General features: G+C 40.6%; 2 protein-coding genes across 2 annotated transcripts; one reads left to right on the forward strand and one right to left on the reverse strand.

The window, feature by feature from the left end:
- The first annotated feature begins 3,987 nt into the window (after positions 1 to 3,987).
- LOC125223290 (transcription factor MYB106-like) lies at positions 3,988 to 5,678 on the forward strand. The gene is made up of 3 exons (XM_048126373.2): positions 3,988 to 4,361; positions 4,435 to 4,564; positions 4,889 to 5,678. The coding sequence occupies exons 1-3, from the start codon at positions 4,229 to 4,231 to the stop codon at positions 5,499 to 5,501; spliced, it is 876 nt and encodes a 291-aa protein (XP_047982330.1). The 5' UTR covers positions 3,988 to 4,228; the 3' UTR covers positions 5,502 to 5,678.
- A 5,138-nt stretch (positions 5,679 to 10,816) lies between these two features.
- LOC148934314 (uncharacterized) lies at positions 10,817 to 12,120 on the reverse strand. The gene is made up of 2 exons (XM_089062262.1): positions 11,902 to 12,120; positions 10,817 to 11,440 (listed from the first exon to the last, which is right to left on the reverse strand). Exons 1-2 carry the CDS (start codon positions 12,118 to 12,120, stop codon positions 10,817 to 10,819), a joined length of 843 nt encoding a protein of 280 aa, XP_088918388.1.
- Between the last annotated feature and the right edge of the window lie 10,117 nt (positions 12,121 to 22,237).

Raw genomic sequence — 22,237 nt, forward strand, 5'->3', positions numbered from 1 at the left:
TGAACTTTTAAAGCTGGTTGTCCTTGGACGGTTTCATTGTATTATAGGAGTGAACTTGGATGTTGGCAGATTGGAGCTCTGCGTGATATACACAAGTGTGGGCGTGCTTCTTACAACCACGGTTGTGCTAATGCCAAGTATTTGGGACGACTATTCAAGGAAGATATGAGGTTATTTTCTGGGATGACAGTTGCACAATTTGTGGAGAAGGTGCATATGGAGTTGAAGATAACAATTTCGGTGGGAAAGGCGAAGCGTGCAATGGCACGTGCGAGAAAACTGATCGAGGGCGATACAATCCAGCAGTACAAGAGGTTGCATGATTATAGGGCAGGGATCTTGAGGACAAATCCAGGGAGTACCGTTGTCCAAGCAACTAGGCGCCTATCAGATGGAACTGACAAGTTCAATGGAGTCTACATAGCTTATGAAGCTTGTAAGACTTCCTTCAAGCAGCATTGCTGGCGTATTATAGGATTGGATGGTTGCCATCAGAAAGGACAAAGGAAAGACATACTCCTCACTGCCATTGGATTAGATCTGAATGATCAGATCTTTCCCGTCGCCTGTGGTGTTGTAGCCATTGAGAATACGGATACTTGGAGCTGGTTTTTAAGTTTATTGGTTAAGGATCTGGACATAAAGGATTCGAGCAAGTGGACATTCATCTCGGATAGACAGAAGGTACAAAATTACATTGTAAATTTGTGTGGTTTTTTAAGTTTGATGGTTAACTATTAGCTAATCTTCTTTCTTCGCCATGGGCAGGGCCTTATCAATGTTGTCCGAAGCTGCTGCCATAATGCCGAACACCGCTTCTGTGTGTGGCATATGCACAACAACTTCAAGAAGTTGTTCCCATCTCCAACGCTAAAAGCCAAGATTTGGGGAGCAGCTCATTCAACAAATGCATACGCCTTCGAGAAGGTGATGGAAGAGGTGAAACAACTGAACACTGCTGCACACACATGGCTTACTGTGCACACTGCCAAGGAGAGCTGGAGTCGAGCTTTCTTTGGTTTTGAGGCCCATTGTGACATTCTAGTCAACAACATTTCAGAATGTTGCAACAAAGTCCTATTGTTTGCGCGGGACAAGCCCTTGTATGGCATGCTGGAATGCATCCGAAATTATTTGATGGACAGTTTCACCACCCGACGGAAGATGGCTGTAAAGTTGGAGGATTGTGTCGGACCCAAGATAGGGAAGAAGCTTGAGAAGCTAAAGGAAAAGGTTGGAGATTGTATGGTGAGAGAGGCTGGTGAATGGGTGTATCAGGTAAACACCAAATTCAATGAACAGTTCATGGTGGATATACGGGATCGGAGTTGTAGCTGTAGGCGTTGGATGTTGACCGGGTTACCGTGCCCACATGCGATTGCTGCTATTCAGATGACTGGGGAGGATGTTGACTCCTTTGTAGCTAAATTCTACTCAACGGAGACGTCGCAATTGGTGTATGCGCCCATCATCTACCCGGTACATGGACCAGATATGTGGCCAAGGACTCCTCATCCCGATATCGTTCCACCAGACCTTACCCGATTGAAGAGATAGCTGCAAGAAGCAAGATCAAAGCAAAGACAGCAAGGATAGCCCGTCAAGTTGTCACAGTCCGAGATGGAGAGGATGGACGCCAGAAAATGTCGAGGAAGGGACTGATGCCAGAGTACAAGTGTCGGCTTTGTGGTGAAAAAGGACACAACAGAAGGAGATGTCCCTAAGGCATTCAACTGGGCAAATCGAAAGGTATAACTTTTTTTTTGAACTATTTTCATTCAAATGTAAACCCTAATCAATGACACTTCTTTTCTAAACTATTTGTAGGGTCGACGGTTAGGAGAGGGCGTAATCGCGATCAAGAACAACAGACTTGTACATTGTGCAACCAACCCGGTTGCGGATATGTTTGAAGAACCTGGCTCCTCAAATGTTGCTGCCTCTATTCCCGCGAAGAAGAAACCACCCAGAAAGGAGAAGGGTGTTTGATGTTGGCGTTTGACTTTAAAAATTGTGTCGTGTTGTGTAACAAATACAATGAATATTTGGTGTTGATGGTTTTGTGGATTTGATGCTTTTTGGGGGTTGATGGTGTTAAGGTTGATGCATTGCCTTATGACAATGTTTTTTTTTGGATATAACAAGTAACTGCAGTTGTTTTTTAGCATGTATCAAGGTGTAAATGGCTTATGACATTACCTTATGACACTACCAGGTTTAAACAGCTTATTTTGTGATCTGTTGTTTGATGCGTATGAAACCAACATCACTCACAAATTTTGTACATGTAACTCTGAATTTGGTGTGCTTAAATGTTCAGGACCAAATGGAAGTAAAAAATTTATAGGAAAGACTACTTTGACTTATACTCTAGGATTCTCCAATTAGGGCTTTCTGGCGATTTAGAACATCACTACATAATTCAAATACGAGCAACACAACAACAAATTCAAATCTACTTCAACATTCAAAGAGGATTCACAAATACTACATCAAATTACTTGAATATACACATAAGTGTTGCAACAACAACAAAACAAAGAACAACAAAGCTCAAAACATTGATTAATTTAAGGAGTTTTTTCATAATTTCGGTCAAATTCAAAGCCAGCTCGTCAAAAACGGCACCACGGACCGAGGATGACGAAGAAGAGGCCCGATTTGGTCCAATTTGGCTCGTAATTTCGACATCACGATTCGGCTCGCACCACTTGAAAAAACCGCATTCCTTCGTCTCACATGTGAAGTAAAACTTCCCCCTCGATGGTTTGCCTTGTCCGATGACAATACGGAGTGCCGCCATCTTTTTATAATAACAGAAAACGTAGCTAAATCGGAAGTCTCCGAAGTCACGGACGCGGTCGTGGTCGACGGAGACGGAGTTTTGGCTACACGTCGAACGGGCCATGTTCGAAGGTGTTTGGTTGTTGCAGAGATGGAGAAAAAGAATTAGGGTTCTTGGGGAGGAAGAAGAAGAATGAGCGGGAGAAAAGGGGGGGGGGGGAGAAATTTTAATGAAATGAGTTTTGAATTTTGTGTTTATTATTATAGTATTTTCATTAATTTTAATTTAGGGTTTAAAAATGTAAAAGCCGAAAATAAAAAAAAATATAAAATTAGCTACAGTAATTAAAATAAGCTAATCCGGTCAAATTTTCGCTAATTGACGGTTGACCGTCGAGAATTAACGGTGCCGTCAAAAAAGGACGCAAACGATATCGTTTTTCATTTGTTTCGGACTTACTTTTTGAAAAGTGAACGTTGTGGACCAAAATCATAAATCGGCCATAAAGGACCAAAAGAGAATTATACTCTACATTTAAACTTAAATTTAGGTCAATTTAATAGGAGTTTGATCTAACCTGATAAAAAAAAGTTTAATCCCTCTAAACTTTACCTTGAACTGATAAAAAAGAAGTTCAACGCTCTCTAAGCTTTACCTTTGAAGAGTTTAAGAGAGAGAGAGTATTGATAATTGAAATTCTATTCGTGAGTATGATAAAACTATCTTAAACATGATTTCGACTTTTAATTTAACGTGTTTACTTTCGTCTTTTTACTTACTTCACAGTGACATTTATACTTGTCATCTAACCTCACCTTTCTCACTTTTTTTCCCTTCCACTCATTCTTAAAAGTACACAAAGACACACACACAACACACACTTTGTTTAAAATCTCACGACAAACTCTAAGTGGCCCTCCCATTTTAAATCCAAAAAAAATTGACAACTGCACACAAATTATTTACTAAGCCATAATGTCTAACTCATCATTTATTTCCTCTTACGAGGCTGTTCTCATCCTGACGTCATTACACCATTAATTTCTCCGACACTATAATAGACAGTAATTTAATGTTGTCTAATATTATTTTTTTTTGCGCAGCCACAACACTACAAAAGCATGCAGTATCTAATGCAGAGTGATGAGTGATGACAATTTAGTCACTTATATACAATTTCACTAAAAAATCAACGTAAAAACACGCCTTATTTTCTGAAATCACATGCCCCACATTCTACTTTTAGCATACTAACCCTATTTAATTCTTGGCACTATATATGCTTGCCTTCATATTTCCCAAAACCCCATCACCAAATATTTATCCCACAAAATCACTCTCTCTCTCTCTCTCTCTCCAAATCTTAGGTTGCAAATAGATTTGACTAGGGTTCTAAAGTTATTTGCCACACCACCCTTTTCTTGGAAAATAACTAATCAAGAAATGGTGAGATCCAACGGCCAAGAGAAGACAGAGGTGAAGAAAGGTCCATGGACTCGTGAGGAAGATCAGAAGCTTCTTGCTCATATTGAAGAACATGGCCATGGAAGTTGGCGTGCCCTCCCTGCAAAAGCTGGTGATTTTTTTTTTTTTGGTGTTTAATTATATTTTTATGATGAAATATTGATTATCTTGTGTAAATATTTTAGGGTTACAAAGATGTGGGAAGAGTTGTAGATTGAGATGGACTAACTATCTTAGACCAGACATCAAGAGAGGCAAATTTAGCTCCCAGGAGGAGAAGGCCATTATTAGACTCCATGCCCTTCTTGGCAACAGGTCTCCAATCTTGATTCCAAATTGAAATATAATCATAAAATTGGAATTTCTACTCCTGTCCATCCCAAGGAAGATGATCCCTTCCTTGGGCAGCATGAGATTTTATGCAGCTTTATTTTGTTATGTTAAGTGGTGAGAGTAAAGTAAACGAGACAAAATAAAGTAGATATAATAATGTTTCTAATTTTAGTAATGAGTCATCTTGATTGAGAGAAATTAAAAAAAAAGTGGGTAATCTATAGTGGGATTGAGGGAGTAACTTTTTAGGGTTTCATAAGCTAAAATCGGAATAATTTTATAATTTGGGATGTTACATGATTTTAGGTGGTCGGCAATAGCAACCCATCTGCCAAAGAGAACAGACAACGAGATCAAGAACTATTGGAACACTCGGTTAAAGAAGCGGTTGGCCCGGATGGGGATCGACCCGGCCACCCACAAGCCGAAGGAGAACCTGGGCTGTTCAGCCCAGTCGAGGCAGGCGGCCGTGGTAAGCCACATGGCCCAGTGGGAGACTGCCCGCCTCGAGGCTGAGGCCCGCCTGGTCAGGGAGTCGAAGCTTCTGTCAAAGCTTCAACTCCTCTACAAGATCGCGGCGCCCGTGCCTCCTCAGCAGGCACCGGCGCCGGTGTGCCTAGACGTGCTCAAGGCGTGGGAAGCCTCCAACGGCGGCGGCGGCAGCCTATTCATGCACGACTCCCCGACTTCAACCCTAAACTTGGGGAGAGTAAACGAGTACGTGCAAGAGAGGGGAAATTTGATGCAGGAGAATAGTTGTTTGAATTCTATTAATAATGTAGAAGGATCCATGGATGCTACGTTGTTGAGCTCCGATTGCTACAACAGTTCTTACGCCGGAGAGTTTGAAGACAACAAGAATTATTGGAATGAATTGCTTAATTTAGTGAGTTCGCCTGTGGAATCACCTGCGTTTTAGTGTTTGTCTGTAATTATGTAAGTCTAGTGGGGTTGCATTTAGTGTATGTGATTAGTAGGGTATGACCTGCCTTGGTTGATTATCATCAGAGAACTGCTACTTTTCTTCATCACCATATCGGTTGGTGGTTGTGTTTTTTTTTTGGAAATTGAAATCAACCTTTTCTTATTTAATTTACATTGGAGTTAGTTAAATATTTGAGCTATCTAGCTTGTAATTTCAGGCGATGACTAGTTTTAGATGGCACGCTTAAACTAGATTTTAACCAACAAATAGTATATCATATCATCAAAACTAGGGGTTGGGTAAAGCACAGAAAAATATTGAAGTACCAGTTTTATAGTATCGAAATATACTGAAAAATATCATTTTATATTGTATACTGTGGGACACTGAAATTTCGATATACACCGGAAGTTACGGAGTATACAGTAATTTATGGTATATCGTATAGTATATAACGACATCAATATACCGTAAGCCGTAAAACGGCATATACAGTGAATACCAAATATATTTATATTATTACTGAGCATTATACCTAAAATACTGAAACTACATTACTGTATTAGTATTGAAATTGGTCTTACCGAATTCCTATATACCGAAAATTTCAATAAAGTAATTGTACAATTTTTACTCATACCAAATTTTTGGTACGACATACAGTATGACAGTTTAGGTATGGCATACCGTAACGATCTCCCCTTATTAAAACACTGTTATTTCGATGCTACAACTAATTTAGCATTAAGTTGTTGGATCTAGATGTTACATTGACTTCGTTTTGATAATTACTTAATTTCAATTTGTATTCAACTTGACTCATCTTTTGGTATGGCATAAGAGGTTTGTGGTCGGAAATCGAACATGTAACGTAAATGTAAAATTTTTCCACCTGGGAGTGTTAATAATCTCCTTTAGATCACAACACGATCTTTAAAACAGTAATTTGAGTATCGATGTGTATTCACTTCGTTTTCGATGCAAAAGTGGGGAGATAGACATTTAGGCCATCGATAACCTTGTCTCACATTCATCTCTTAACTACATTATTCATAGCTCGACACCACTTATTACTCTATCTCTTATTCAAGAGACCGCATGCAACACTTCATCTCTTAACAACTCCTCTGTGAACTATTCATGGGTCCCACTATTATATTTCTTTTCATTTCCTAATTTACTTATTATAACATATAATTATTTTTTTTTCAAATTAATTAATATATGAAATTCATTAAAAATAAAATGTTCACATATAAATTAATTTCAATTAAAAATTTATATTAAAAATCAAATGACATTTACATTATAATAAAGTATAAACATGCTATTTAAAAAGACAAACTAATAGTAGGAATCAACATATGGATCATCTCTCGATTCCCCACATGCCAAGAATTCAATATGATGTGTCACTCAACTTGATATAAGTCTTGGATATAAAAAATAAGAATCAAATAAACATGAAGAGTTACTTTCCAATCCAAGAATTCAAAAAATTAGTTACCCATATACTAGGTAAAAGATTCCATAATAAAGTAAGAAAGTAATTTACCTATGTATGATCAAACCCAAAGGTTGAATCTTTGATGGCTCTAGTCTTCTCTTTATTCTCTTGCTCCAATATGACAAAACTTGAGGTGCAACATGATCTTTAATTCTTAGTGATAAATCTAGTGGAGATGAATTCTCATGTGTGTCAGTCTCTAACTTTAATAATGAACTATGGGGAACATTTATAGACTTGTGGGCGTTCTGCTCCATAAGGTAACAATTCTGGCTCAGAAAGGTAAGTCTTGGAGAGATATAAGGCAAACTGCTTGTGCCACCCGAATTCAAGTAGCACTGACTCCATCTCTGCAGACTGTAGAGAGTCTTCTGGACTTTTTATACTCTTCTCGGCGAACCGGTCACTCATGCTCGGCGGTCGCCGGTTGTAACTTTGGTGCAGGCAGAAATTTCAAGACGGACTGTTGGCTTCCCGTCGAACGTTGGTCTGATCGGCGGCCGTTGACTTTGTCTCTGCGGGCCGTTGTTTGGTCCGTTTCCTCCTGTTTTTGTGTCTGGCCTTTTTCTACCATTCTCTATGTTTATTTTGCACATTTCTCATAAAATATGTTAAAATACCAAAATATATAAAATATTGATGCACTTTTTATTAGCACTAAATAAACCTACAAGTATACAGAGTATATATAGTATAGCTAAGGGTCAGTACCGGGATATCGAACACGGGGAAGGCAAACACAAAGTGTCTATCCTTTACTAGAACTCAATTACTATCTGGAAGAACAGAAGGTTTTGGAAAACTTTTTGAAAACAGAAAACAATTAAAAACAATTAACAACTAAATGCGAATAAAACACGGAGACAATCAATAGAGATAAGGGAATCCCAGGGATGTGCGTTCACAGTTATGGTTATACAAATTCCAAACTACAATATCCTAGCACAGTTATTACTTTGATAGGACGAGTCGCTTAGCTTATGCTCATGCGATGCAAATGTTGATTACAAAATTAGGGTTGTCAATCCTAACACGTACCTCCATAAAGCTCCTAAGACCCTTGAAAAGTCCTCACTCTCAATTAACAGTGCCATTTTAAGGAAAGCTAACTATAGCGTCTACTAAGTGGATCTAACTCGCTAGAACTCTCTCACAGTTATGAAGCAAGCTATATTAAATCATACAAGATTGTGTCACTCAGTCATGCAACATCAAAACTACTTAGAGAAGAAACAAAGTAAAAATAAAATGGATATTAAATAGGAAATTGGACTTGTATAACCAAAGTCGTTACTAACACATCCCTAGAATCCTATGAGTTTAGTTACACATAATGAAATAAGCAAAACACATAGATTGAAGGGAAAACAATTGGAACATAAAACTAAAGCAAATAAAATCCGTAGGTTGAATCCTTATCGTTCTTGATGTTCTTGAAATCCTTCTCCAACTCCGTGCACAAGTGAAGTACTCTGGCTTTGATCTCTATGAATTATTTTGCAAGTAGAAGCTCTCTCTTTTTGATGAAGCTTGAGGTCTTATTTATAGGGGAAAGCCATTCCTTGTTGTAGAAGGAAAAGATCTTCAAAATATGGTAAATCTAGGAGCAAATCTAGGAGCAAATCTAAGGCATCTCGGATTCGCCGCCTTTCTCTGGCGGGCAGCCGCACTATGGCCGGCGGTCGCCGCATTGGAGTCCAGAGAGTCTGTTTCTCCGTCGGCGGACCGCCGCATGACTTCCGGCGGTCGCCGGGCGAGACTTGTCTTCCAAGTGTATTTTTCCGAGGCGGACCGCTGCACTGCACTGCCCGCCGGGCGCCGGCGGTCGCCGCACACCTCTGTGGCGGTCGTTGGTCGCCGTCTGACTCCAGATTTCCAGACTTTGCGTTTTGACTCCCTTTTTCGCCTCAATTATGCATATTTCTCACAAAACACGTCAAAATACCAAAATAGACATAATATGCAAATAATGGACGTGTAGAGTGACTTTGACATAATAAACGGACCAAATAATGGCCTTAAAATAGTGCAAAATCCGAGCGTATCAACTCCCCCAAACTTACATTTTTGTCTGTCCTTGAATAAAACAACAAAGACACAAGAATAGACGCACGGAATGCACAAGGACTAGACGTCATAACTGCCTCAAAAGATGGAAGAATAATTTAAACATGTATTAACGCAATCAAATCAAGCATGGCTTATTAGTGCACTTTCATTACTAACTCGTGGAACACCTTGAATTCAAGCACTCACACATGTGGCAAACTTCCAAAGATGGGAAGTGTTCTCTCACTCTCAAAGTGTATACGGGTAATGTGTATATAAGCACTCAAATCATGCATCATACAAAGTTTACCATAGGCTTGCTCAAAGTCTAATCCCTCCTCCACTAGATGTAATTAAGCATCAAAAGTCCGAAAGGTCTTTATCTTTGGTTGTAATGTAGGCTCTTTGGTAGGTGAGGAATATTTGGCTAAAAAGTGACTAAAAATAAAATATCCCAAGTAGAGTTAAAGTGACTCCACTTTTCTAATAACCCAAGACACTTTTAACACTTTATTTTTCTCCTTCAACTCACTCCAATCCTTTTATTTTCTTTTCTTATCACAACCTTTCACACTTTTTCTCTCTTTTTTTTTCTTTCTTTTTATTTTAATAGGCATCTTTTCTAAGATCAAGCACACATATTTCGAATTTTTCTATTTCACAACTTTTACTCTTCTTTATATTAAGCACATTACTTTTTATACTTTCTCCCTTTTCTCTCCAATTCCTTTACAAAATAAGATAACAAAAACTAACTAACCCAAGGAATTGTCCCCATTATTTTGGCTTCCAAAGAAAAGGCTTAAAGGCTCAAAATTAGCTCCAAAGGGAAAATATTTGAAAATTTGAGAGGGTCAAAAATTTGGATAAAAGTAGACTAGAAAAGATGGCCTATTATCCTCCTAAATCAACTTAAACACTATGTAGACTTAGGCAAGACTAGGAGCAAGTTCTAGAAACATATACATGAATGCAGATAAATCACACAAGAATGAATTTAAGGCTCAAATCCTCACAAGGGGTAAAGCATGATTCAAGGCGAACAAACAATTCACTAATTATGCACCTTTTCACCAAACCATCAAATCAAAACGTTAAGCCACACTTAAACATAGATGGAATGTAATATCATTGGCAACTCGGTCTAAAGTGTGTCCCTAAGCATGCGTGTTTCTAAGTTCTTCATGTTAAGTTCACGACATGGATTCAAGAAAACATTTTTAGAAAACAAGATTCTCCTACGGGGTTTTGAAAAACAAAAACAAAAACTTAAAGCAAAAAGAAAACACTAAAACAAAAACCTAAGCTCACGGTCCACCACTTCATCCCCCCAGACTTATTTACAACAAAGTGTAAAATAAGTTTGTAGAGTCGGTTGGGACGTTGAGTAAACTACTGAAAAAAATGTACCTTGAAAAATTTCGCGTCGAGGCTTGACGGGGCGAAAATTTGAAAAGATTTTGAAAAGTCGCGTTGGAAACTTTGCCCAGGTGGCGGTTCGCGCGGCATGTCCGGCGGTCGCTGCGCATTAACAAATTGTTCCAGCAAGCAGGTGGCGGACCGCCACAGTGCATGCGGCGGTCGCCACGAAGAGGTCAGAACCTGCGAAAAATTTTTCAACGCACAAAATTAAACTAAAACCAAAAATATATAAAATTAAAGCAAAAATTGTCAAAATGATAAAAAGAAATTGTCTTAAAACATCTAAAAATATGGTATAAATGCTCATTTAAATTCATTGAGCTTGACTTCTTCAATCTTGAGGAGGAGGAGGGAAACGGGCGTTGAGGTCGTCGAATGCACCAATAAGATAGGCGATGTCGCCACTCATTGTTTGGCGCTCTTGTCGAGCCTCGGCGGTCATGCTTTGGAGCTCTTCAATTTGTTGACGGCGATACACGTCTTCTAATCGTTGCTGCTCCCAAAATTGTTGCTCCGCCGTGCGCCAATCGCCTTGAGTTGTCCATCCTTGGCGGTTGTAGGCGTTCTCCCTTTGTTGCTCCGCCCAACGGGTGTTCCAAGTGTTGGACACATTTTGCATGTAGGAGTAGATGTCTCCTAGTTGGGCGGAGGTGTTTGCTTGGAACTCATCATCGGGGTTCGGCCTTCCGCGGCGACGGTTTGCTCGAGTCCGGCGGCGATGGCCCTCTACTTCCTCTTCCTCTTCTTCTTGGCGATGTTGGGGCGGCGGTGGCGGCGGCACTTCACTCTCTTGGGCTTGAGAATGCTCCCTTTCCTCATTGTAGTGGTCAATGGCATCATAAGCGGAGTCATCCTCGGCTTCAAAGATGGGGATACGAGCCGGAACATTTCTCTTCCTAAACTCCCTATTGATGGGGTTGGCCTCAATGGCTTTTCGGTGCGCCGGGGTGTTGAGCTTCCAATTGACTTGGTTTGCCCAAACATCGACCTTGGTCAACTGCGGGATTGGAACGGGGAATTGATCCCCCCACCACTTGTAGGAAAAACCCTTGACCCCAATAGTCGGTCTTCAATACCCCCACCGAAAAGAGCACCTCAGAGGTGATAAAGCGCTCCCCACTATCTTCCGTCAATCCGGCGAAAGATATGTCCAAGTGCTCGGCAATCGCCGTGATCAAGCCCCCACAACATATAACGCCTCCATCCTTCTTTGTGATACGGTCCACCCATAATCGAATCCCTTCTTGTTGAGAAGACACCACATCACGTTGAGCTCCGTTTGGGAGACACTTCCCCCATCGACCCGCGCAAACATGAGTTGGGTCATTGCGCGGTGGAGGTATCTCAAAACCGGGTTGCGAATCAAAGAAGACTTGGCATAGCCCGCGGCGTGCTCGTGCTCATTCTTCATCGCACCCCAAACCTCATCAAAGTCGTAGTCATTGTCAGCCTCGGGGTTGGGGTCGAGCAATGGAACACTCCACAAAGGTCCTCCATGGTGAGCGAGTGCCACCGGTTGCCTAAGCGGAAATCGATGCTAAGTGGGATGTTTTTCTGGCGGTCCTTGGTGACCTTCAACGAGCTTAGGAACTCAAGAGTGTACTTCCTAAAAGACGGCCACTTCCTCTCTAACATGTATCGAAGGCCGTTCCCATCGCCCACGTCACACAACGCCCAAAAGTCCTCCGCGATCCTCAAAGTTTGGAGATGGAAATCGTGGGGTTACCTCGAGGGCGCCGTCTCTCGCGCCGACAACTTCTTTCACATAGACTTTTGCTCATCCAAGGCAAGGCTAATGCCATAGTTCTTTGAATTTTCGGGCTTTCTCTTTGATCCATTTTCCTACAAAAGAAGAATATAATACTTAAAAAGTATACCAAACAATGGGCAATCAAAGGTTCCCCCAAAACTTGCACTCTTATAAGCAATAATAAAGAATCAACATATAGTTGCAAGCTTGTGGTTCATGGCATCCTAGATGGTAGCATGGAAACATGTAGAGCATAATCATCCAGCCTAGGACAAAAAAATCCATCCCCTAACGTGAATTCATCATCCATGCAGAGACGTATCAACAATAAATCAATACATATCAACAATCTCTTTGAAATTCTCAGGTATTGCAATTCATGGAAGTAATAATAGCCTCACAATGCTATGAACATGATTACAACATATTAACATGTATAAACAAGAGGGGTTCACTATTCACCAAGCTTCAATTCACTACCAAAACACAAATTGACCATGGAAATTTGAAAATAAGCACCCACAATCATCCCCAATCACATAATAAGAGTTTGTACCGAAAAATTCATTCAATATAAACCAAAATCCATGAAAGAATTGAAACAAAGCTCAGAAATTGAGTTAGGATTCATACCTTGTTTTGATGAGAATTGTAGAAGAAGAACTCTAAACTTGGAGAGAATTGAGAGAATGAGAGTGTGGGTGTGTGATTTTTGGTGATTTATAAAGGTGAGGGTTGTGTGCAAGGAAGGAATTTGAGAAGGAATGGGAAAAGGAATGGAAAACATACCTTAAATATGGCCTTCTCGTTTCTGGACTGCGTGTGGCGGTCCCCACATGCTGCGTGGTGGGCCGCCGCACGGGCCTTCGTAATCGGCGTCTCCTGGAAGGCCGCCGCGGCCCGTCCAGCGGTTTCCTCAGCCCGCCCTAAGCCCGAACTAACCTGCACATGTGTACAAACGTGTGGCGATCGCCGTGTTAAGTGTGGCGACCGCCACTCGTCAATTTTTTTTTTTAATAAAACAGAAAAACAAAAATAATAAAAAGAACAAAACTTAAAGAAATTGGGTTGCCTCCCAACAAGCGCTTTTGGTTTTAGTCGTTAGCTCGACTTGAAGTGGCCCACTAATTGGACGGATCAGCGACCCGAGTGTTGAAAATTGGCATAGAGAGCAACTTGGTCCCTAGCTTCTTCCACCACTTGTATTTTCCCTTATTGGTCTTGATAACATATATCTCGGGGTCCTCCTTGAGTGCTTTCTTCTTCTTTTGCTTCTTTTTCTATGGAATAGAGGTAGAAGAGTTAGTATCGTTCTTTTTGGAAGAACGTCTTACCTCATTGACAATGTAGATAGTGGAGGTAGAAGGATTCTCCACTTCAAATGGGTCTTGAGGTTTTGTCAAATCCGTGACCATAATTTCCCTGCACTGCCGTTCCATCTTCACCCGCTTTGCCTCCTCAAACTTGAGCATCTCGCTCTCGATCTTATAGGTGGAGTGGCTATAGTTATCGCTAATTGTGACCTCACCACGACCTACATCTATCAAAGCTTTGCAAGTGGCAAGAAAATCTCTCCCTAAGATTAGAGGGACGTTCTTGTCTACTTTCATGTCAAGCACAATAAAGTCGGCAGGGAATATAAAATCATCAACTTTAACTAAGACATCCTCAATCATACCTACAGTTTTGATGGACGAGTTATCGGCCAACTGATACGCTCGGATTTTGCACGGTTTTAAGGCCATTATTTGGCCCGTTTTTAAGGTCAAAGTTGCATTACATGTCCATTATTTGCATATTTTATCTATTTTGGTGTTTTGACATGTTTTGAGAGAAATGTGCATATTTGAGCCTAAAAAGGGAGTTAAAACGCGAAGTAGGAAATCTGGAGAGCTTCAGGTGGCGTCCGGCGATCGTCGGGGCTTAGTGGAGACGTAGACACGCCTGGCGACCGCCAAAAGGAGTCAGAAGCTTCTGGACAACGCGCGGCGACCGCCGACTAAGGTGCGGCGGCCCCCCACTGAAATGCGGTGCGTGACCGCTGTCTTTAAACTCAATTTACCGGTGATCCAGAAGTCCGATCGGGGTGTTCTACACAACATTCTCTTTTTCTTGAAAAGATCTTCAAGATGGTACCAATATCACCTCAATCGGAGTTTTGTGGAGAGAGTTATGGCCATTCTAACAAAGTCGCGCAAAGCTGTCAGCTGCAGTTTAGGCGGAAATTTAAAGAAGGAAATAAGATATTACGTTGTGAAGCCAAATCTTTTCCTTCTACTATGGGGAACGAAAATTATAACTTTCCTATTGCTTGGAGGAGACTTTTTAACAAATTTAAATCCTTCTCAAGCCTATAAATACCACATAACCTAATTCATATTATTCACCAATCTTAGAGCCTTAACTTCATCCCCAACCATACACATAAATTCCTCCATCTTCTATAAGGAGCATAGAATTCAAGGGAGATCAAGCAAGAGCAAGATTAATTCATCTGGGTTTTATCTAGTTTTTGTTAGTGACATGAGTGTTGATACACGATATGAATAACTCCTAGTAGAGCTTGAGTCGGATGAACATAGAACTAAATAATTAGAATTACTAATGAGTTGATGAAATCACTACCCTAGGATTCCCTTGTCTCATCGGCTTTCTCAAACGAAGTTAACTGCAAACTGCGAAGCTATTTCACTGTTTTCATTTAATTGCTTTTATTTTCTGTTTTTCTTAGTTTAATCAAATCTCAACTTTGTGTCCAAATAGTATTTGAGACTGAGTATGTGGTAGACAGTTTGTAAATTTATTCCTTCGATATCCCGCTACTGACCTTTAGCTATACTAGATCTACCCTGTATACTTGTAGGTATTTTTAGTGCTAATAAAAAGTGCATCACCAACCTTAGTGTCACGTCTGAAGTTTTGAGCGACCCAATGTTGAGCTTTTCGTAATACTTCAGTGGCATGAGATTGATGGAAGATCCTAGATCGCATAGAGTCTTGTCAACCTTTCCCTCTCCAATCCGGCATCTGATAATGAATTGGCCCGGATCTCTTTGCTTCACTTCCCTTTCCTTTTGGATGATCTCGCTGCAATTATGCAGTAGCTTAAAGTCGGCTTTTGTTGGCTTTTTCTTCCTCATCACTGCCTCCCTTAGTTGCTTCGCATATTTAGGTATCTCCTGCAACGATTCAACTAGACGTTAGAATGAACTTTACAAAACATGTTCAAAGAATGTTTGAACTGCTCTTCGAGCTTAAACTTCCTCTTTGGTTGGAAAGGTAGCACAATCCCATTGTGTCGCACGAGTCCCTGTTGATTAGGTGGTTCTGCCGTCTCAGTGGCGGCCCGCCACAGGGTGTGCGGCGGTCCGCCGGCAGCTGGGCAGACTCAATTCGGTGCTTCAGCGGCAGCCCGCTGCGGTGGTGGCGGCGGTCCGCCGGCGACTGGGCAGTCCCCAAATTTCTGCTTTGCCATCCACTTCTTGTTGATGTCATCCACTCGTGCGGCTGCCTTTGCCTTGTCCTCAAAAGTTTAACCTAGAATATTTATTTGCATCTAGTTGTTATTTGCTTTCAAATATTTTCTGTTTTCAAAAGTTTTCAAAATTTCTTGTTTCTCCAGATAGTAATTGAGTTCTAGTAGAGGATAGGCACTTTGTGTTTGCCTTCCCCGTGTTCGATATCCCGGTACTGACCTTTAGTTATACTATATATACTCTGTATTCTTGCAGGTTTATTTAGTGCTAATAAAAAGTGCATCAAGTTTTTGGCGCCGTTGCCGGGGAAGTCAATTCACTTTGGAGTGATATCTTCAAACGGATAATTTTATTAATTTGGAATTTAATTGCTTTCAGTTTTTATTTTTAGTTTTTAATTTGTTTTTGTTTTTTATTCTTGCAGGTTTTGTATGCGAACGCGCTCTGGGAAGGACGGCCTAGAACCGCTCAATTTAGAACTTGATAGAACTCGTAGGAAAATAAGGAGTGAAAAAGGATCAGGATCGATGGGTTACAAAACGGAACTCGAAAAATTGTAGGTGATGGTCAAGATGTATGGACGAGAGAGATGCGGAAAGGGCAGCCCGAGAGGCGTTGGAGAAAGAGAACAAATAAATACTACCCGTGATGAACATGTTCAATCATGGGAATACTGTTACTTTTCCTGAAGGCCCTCATATTGATGCTAACACGCTCAAGTTAATTGGTGTCGAAGAAGATGCCATAAGGGTAAGACTCTTTCCATTTTCATTAACTAATTCTGCTAAAGAGTGGTTTGAGTGTATGCCCCTAGAGAAGGTTTCCACATGGAAGGATATCGTAGCTGCCTTCCTCGACAAGTACTATCCGCCAGGCATAACTTTGAAGCTGAAAAGCGAAATCTTTCAGTTCATCCAAGGCCATGACGAGCCCCTCTATGAAGCGTTTGCTCGTTTCAAAGCTCCCCTCCCAAAGTGCCCTAACCACGGTTTTACCATGGATCATCAGGTAGGAATTCTCTATAATGGATTTAATCAAAAAATTTATGCTATGTTGGATTCAGGGGCAAACGGAGGCTTTTTGAGAAAGTCGGGTGAAGATGCCATGGCAGTGATCGAGGAATTTGCCACCAATGGCAGGGGGTGGTCGAAAGAAAGGCACAACATGAAGAGGATAGTTGCAATTGAAGAGGCCGAGGAAAGTTCTTTTGCAAAGGAATTGGCCCAACTCAGAGTTAGGGTGGACCAAATGGACACATCGAGGAAGGAGGATCCGATTCCACCAACCTCCATCATAGCGGTCTCTAAACCCGAAACTCATGCCCCGGTAGTGGAGGAAATAAACTACATGCAAGGAGGCGGTTCCAACAGAAACTACAACAATAATTATCGCCCTAATCAGGGGGGCGGTAATTTCAATAGTTATAATGGAAACATACCTCATCCTAATCTCTCATATTCTAACAATAATTTCTTGCAACCCCTTGCAGGATTTAGTGTTGGCAAAGGAGGAGTAGTTGAAACAACCAAAAAGGAGGAGAAGTATGACCAAGGAATCACAAGGATCTTGGAAGTAATTGCACAAGATAGACAAGTTAATGATACCAAGATCAGAGTGGTTAAAGCTAGGATAAACAACCTCGAGCAAGGAATGAACACGATCTCAACTGCCATAGCAAACATCAACACTCAAATGGAGCAAATCCAAAAGAAGTTAGATGAGGACAGGGCAAAGGCAGCCGTAGGAGTGGATGACATCAACAAGAAGTGGGGGGCAAAGCAGAAATCTGGGGACTGCCCAGTCGACGGCGGACCGCTGCTACCACCGCAGCGGGCCGCCGCTGAAGCACCGAATGGAGGTTGCCCAGCCGTCGGCGGACCGCCGCACACCCCACGACGGGCCGCCACTGAGACGGCAGAACCACCTACACAACAGGGACTCGTGCGACACAATGGGATTGTGCTACCTTTCCAACCAAAGAGGAAGTTTAAGCTCGAAGAGCAGTTCAAACCTTTTTTGAACATGATTTGTAAAGTTAATACTAACATTCCTCTAGTTTAATCGCTGCAGGAGATACCTAAGTATGCAAAGCTACTAAGGGAGGCGGTGATGATGAAGAAAAAGCCAACAAAAGCCGACCTTAAGCTACCGCATCATTGCAGCGAGATCATCCAAAAGGAAAGGGCAGTGAAGCAGAGAGATCCGGGCCAATTCATTATCAGATGCCGGATTGGAGAGGGAAAGGTTGACATGGCCCTATGCGATTTAGGCTCTTCCATCAATCTCATGCCACTGAAGTATTGCGAAAAGCTCAACATTGGGCCGCTCAAAACTTCAGAAGTGACAACTAAGGTTGGTCAATAACTTGTCCATCAAAACTGTAGGTATGATTGAGGATGTCTTAGTTAATGTCGATGATTTTATTTTTCCCTCCGACTTTATTGTGCTTGACATGAAAGTAGACAAGAACGTCCCTCTAATCTTAGGGAGAGATTTTCTTACCACTTGCAAAGCTTTGATTGACGTAGGTCTTGGCTGTTGGGACTACCGCAGCGGAAGACACGGAAACCAAACAGGTCCTAGACCGGATCTATTTAGGTGATTATGCATTCGACTCCAATTTCATGCAATTAACATAGATCTATAGATATAACATCAAATAAACACATAATCATGCATATTCGATGTAGATTCGATTGTTACCTCATAATCCATCATTGGATTGACGTTGCTAGCTGCACCACCCGGAGATCCTTGGTTTATCGACCACGAATCTTCCGTACTATTCCCTCGTCCTTGATTCTCCATCCGTGTGGGCGGATCTTAGAAAACCAATTAAAACACCAAATTGTCTAGATCTAATCCTATGAATTAGGATAGATCAAGAACAATAATCAAAACCCTAATTCTCCCACTACTATGGCTCGAAAATCGAGACCAAGAGGAAGAGGAAGGAGGCGCCGATTTCTAGGCACTAGGGTTAGGGTTTTGTGTTGTCTTGGATTGTGTGCTAGGGTTTTCCTTTCATTCATTATTTATAGTGGACCTTATTGGGCTAGTAAGGGGATCCATGGAATGACTTAAGTGTTGGGCTCACCCATTAGATAAATTACTAATTAAATCAAATGACCCATGATTTAATATATTATCAATGGAATATTATTTTATTCCACTAAAGAATAATATTGCACTCCCACTTAAATCACCAAATTACAAATAACTTGGGTCCATTTTATTTTATAATATTTCTTCCGTTTAAGATTATCTTGATCCATCAATTTAATTCTTTTGTCTGCTATGTGACTAGAATTAAATTAATTCTCCAAAGAGTTTTTCTAGTTTGAAAATTTATTTATTATTCGTGGAATAAATTCCAACTGCGCAGTTTTCTGAATAATAAATTCCTTTTTCAAACACCTCTTGGGGATCACCCCTTAGGGATTTAATCATACCACACTGGGCACGTGAATTCTATGAAATAAAATTCCAATACCTTCATGTTATTCAATTACTACCACCCATGATATCATGAACTTGAGTTACGTACAAACTCTCACATATTGATAAGTCAAAGTGGCGTTTGATTGAATAAACAATATTGATATTAATATCATAGACTAGAAAATACTAAACTTTCTGAAATATATTCTTTCAGTAGATAGCAATAAAGAATACATTTCGGATTAGATCCTTTCAGTGCTTTACCACACCGGTGTTACTAATCTCTTCTTAGGTAAGAGAGAATTATCACAAACACCGCAACCGTACCAATAGGTAGCCAAAGCCTATCTAGGTTGTGAATACGTTTTTCTTCTTACTAGATCTGGCCAAGTCCCCTACTGGAAAACTCATGAGGAGATTCATCGAATTTCCCTACTTGACCTTCTTAGTAAAAAGCCTTAGACTTGTTTATCATATTTCAATAATAAACCATTATATTATATTATTTATTCTCATAATTAGGTAAACAGGTGGATGTGGCGTTTCTCGTATACATGCACAAGCTGACTGTACAAAGGCTTGTACACTCGAAGCATCTTTTAGTATTCAAACCCCAACATTGGCGAGATCACAATTAGCGATAACTATAGCCACTCCACCTATAAGATCGAGAGCGAGATGCTCAAGTTTGAGGAGGCAAAGCGGGTGAAGATGGAACGACAGTGCAGGGCAATTATGGTCACGGATTTGACAAAACCCCAAGACCCATTTGAAGTGGAGGATTCTTCTAGCTCCACTTGTCAACGAGGTAAGACGTTCTCCCAAAAAGAACGATACTAACCCCTCTACCTCTATCCCACAGAAGAAGAAGCAAAAGAGGAAGAAAGCACCCAAGGAGGACCCCGAGATATATGTTATCAAGACCAATAAGGGAAAATACAAATGGTGGAAGAAGCTAGGGACCAAGTTGCTCCCTATACCAATTTTCAACATTCGGGTCCCTGATCCACCCAATTAGTGAGCCACTTCAAGTCGAGCTAACGACTAAAAACAAAAGCGCTTGTTGGGAGGCAACCCAATTTCTTTAGTTTTGTTCTTTTTGTTATTTTTGTTTTTCTGTTTTCTTAAAAAATAAATAAATAAATAAATAAAATAAAAATAAAAATAAAAATAAAAAATTTTGACGAGTGGCAGCCGACGCACTTAACACGACGGTCGCCACACGTATGTTCACATGTGCAGGTTAGGTCGGGCCTAGGGCAGGCTTAGGGCGGGCCTAGGAAACCGCTGGACGGGCCCCGGTGGTCCGCCAGGACGCGCCGTTTACGAAGGCCCGTGCGGTGGCCGACCACACAGCATGCGGCGACTGCCACTAGAAATGTCAAATGGGCTGGGCCGACCCAGCCCAGACCGGCCCTGCCCCGGTCTGGGCCGGCCCACCAATGAAATGGTGCGGGCTTGGGCTGGGCTCAGTAAGTCAATCGGGCTCCAATTGAGCCTTTTTACAAACCCAGGCCTGGCCCAGGGCCAGGCCCACTCACTGTCCGGCCCAGGCCAGGACCGGCCCAGACCCGACAGCATATCAGTTTTATACTATGTATTCTTAAATCTTTGATATTTATTTTATGCATACTCCATTCTATACTATCAATATTCTTTTACTTTATTTATATTATAAGATGAACTCATTTAATAAATTTAAATCAAAACTTATACTTATAGAGATTCATTCTTAACTATTTTTTCCTTTTAGAGATAGTTTATTTTTAATTTGCATAATTATAGAGATTAACTGTTAATGATTTATCTATTAAAAATAGTTCCATAAATATATATAGTGATTGATTAGGTATTTATGTGGGTGTAATATGTATACATATGGATTATGCCTTATAGCATTACGTGTATAGATGCATGAGTAAAAAGATTGCATATCTTTAATTTATTATTAGATGTATATTATTTCAATAACTATAGTATACTAATACTAATATATCATGATTCTTAATTTTGTGGATATTAATTTGATTTACAATTACATTTGATTTGATTTTCATAATTGTAGATATTAATCTTTAATTGATTTGCATGATTATAGATAGAGGTTATCAATTGATATTTGTATTAAAAATATTTCCATAACTATAGTACTAGTATATTAATACTAGTATATTATGAATCCTAATTTTGTGGGAATAGTGAGATTATAAAATTGGAGGGGAAAACTGATTTATGCTAGCATGCAAGCGTGTAAATTTTAATGTCTGTAATTAGTCCCATAATTTAGTTCCATAATTGCAGTACTTCATAATTCATATCAAAGTTTCAAACCTGATTTGTACATGCAAATATATATGTAATGCGTGCAGTATTTCCATTATTTAGTAAACTTGGCCCGGCCCGGCCCGGCCTGGCCCACTTACCAACTGGGCCCGGGCTCGGGCTGGGCCCATCATATATTCTTAAACCCAGGCCCGGCCCGGACCGTTCCAGACATGGGCCTGGGCCGGGCTGGGTCGAAATCTCATCGGACTGGGCCGGCCTGACCCACTTGACACCTCTAACCGCCTCGCGCAGTCCAGAAACGAGAAGACTCTTTTTAAGGTATGTTTTCCATTGCTCTTCCCATTCCTTCTCAAATTCCTTACTTGCACACCCACACTCTCATTCTCTCAATTCTCTCTAAGTTTAGAGTTCTTCTTCTACAATTCTCATCAACACAAGGTATGAATCCTAACTCAATTTCTGAGCTTTGTTTCAATTCTTTCATGGATTTTGGTTTATATTGGAATAATTGTTCGGTAGAAACTCTTATTATATGATGGGGGATGATTGTGTGTGCTTATTTTCGAATTTCCACGGTCAATTTGTGTTTTGGTGGCGACTTGAAGCTTGGTGAATAGTGAATCCCTCTTGTTTACACTTGTTAATATGTTGTAATCATGTTCATAGCATTGTGAGGCTATTAATACTTCCATGAATTGCAATACTTGAAAATTTCAAAGACTTTATTGGCGTATATTGATTTATGGTTGATACGTCTCAACACGGGGTACGGATTCATGTTGGGGGATGGATTTTTGTG

This window comes from Salvia hispanica, chromosome 1 (assembly GCF_029641045.1).
Source record: "Salvia hispanica isolate PSC_SH4W2 chromosome 1, Shi_PSC_v1, whole genome shotgun sequence".
Lineage (NCBI taxonomy): Eukaryota > Viridiplantae > Streptophyta > Magnoliopsida > Lamiales > Lamiaceae > Salvia > Salvia hispanica.

What these genes read in the sequence shown, in the direction of transcription:
- LOC148934314 (XM_089062262.1), bottom strand. Translation starts at nt 12,120, where the DNA reads ATGTTAGAGAGGAAGTGGCCGTCTTTTAGGAAGTACACTCTTGAGTTC. An exon ending in CGACTTTGATGAGGTTTGGG is followed by an intron (nt 11,441 to 11,901) that starts GTGCGATGAAGA and finishes GTCAATTGGAAG; the next exon opens with CTCAACACCCCGGCGCACCG.
- LOC125223290 (XM_048126373.2), top strand. Translation starts at nt 4,229, where the DNA reads ATGGTGAGATCCAACGGCCAAGAGAAGACAGAGGTGAAGAAAGGTCCA. An exon ending in TGCCCTCCCTGCAAAAGCTG is followed by an intron (nt 4,362 to 4,434) that starts GTGATTTTTTTT and finishes TAAATATTTTAG; the next exon opens with GGTTACAAAGATGTGGGAAG. An exon ending in CATGCCCTTCTTGGCAACAG is followed by an intron (nt 4,565 to 4,888) that starts GTCTCCAATCTT and finishes ACATGATTTTAG; the next exon opens with GTGGTCGGCAATAGCAACCC.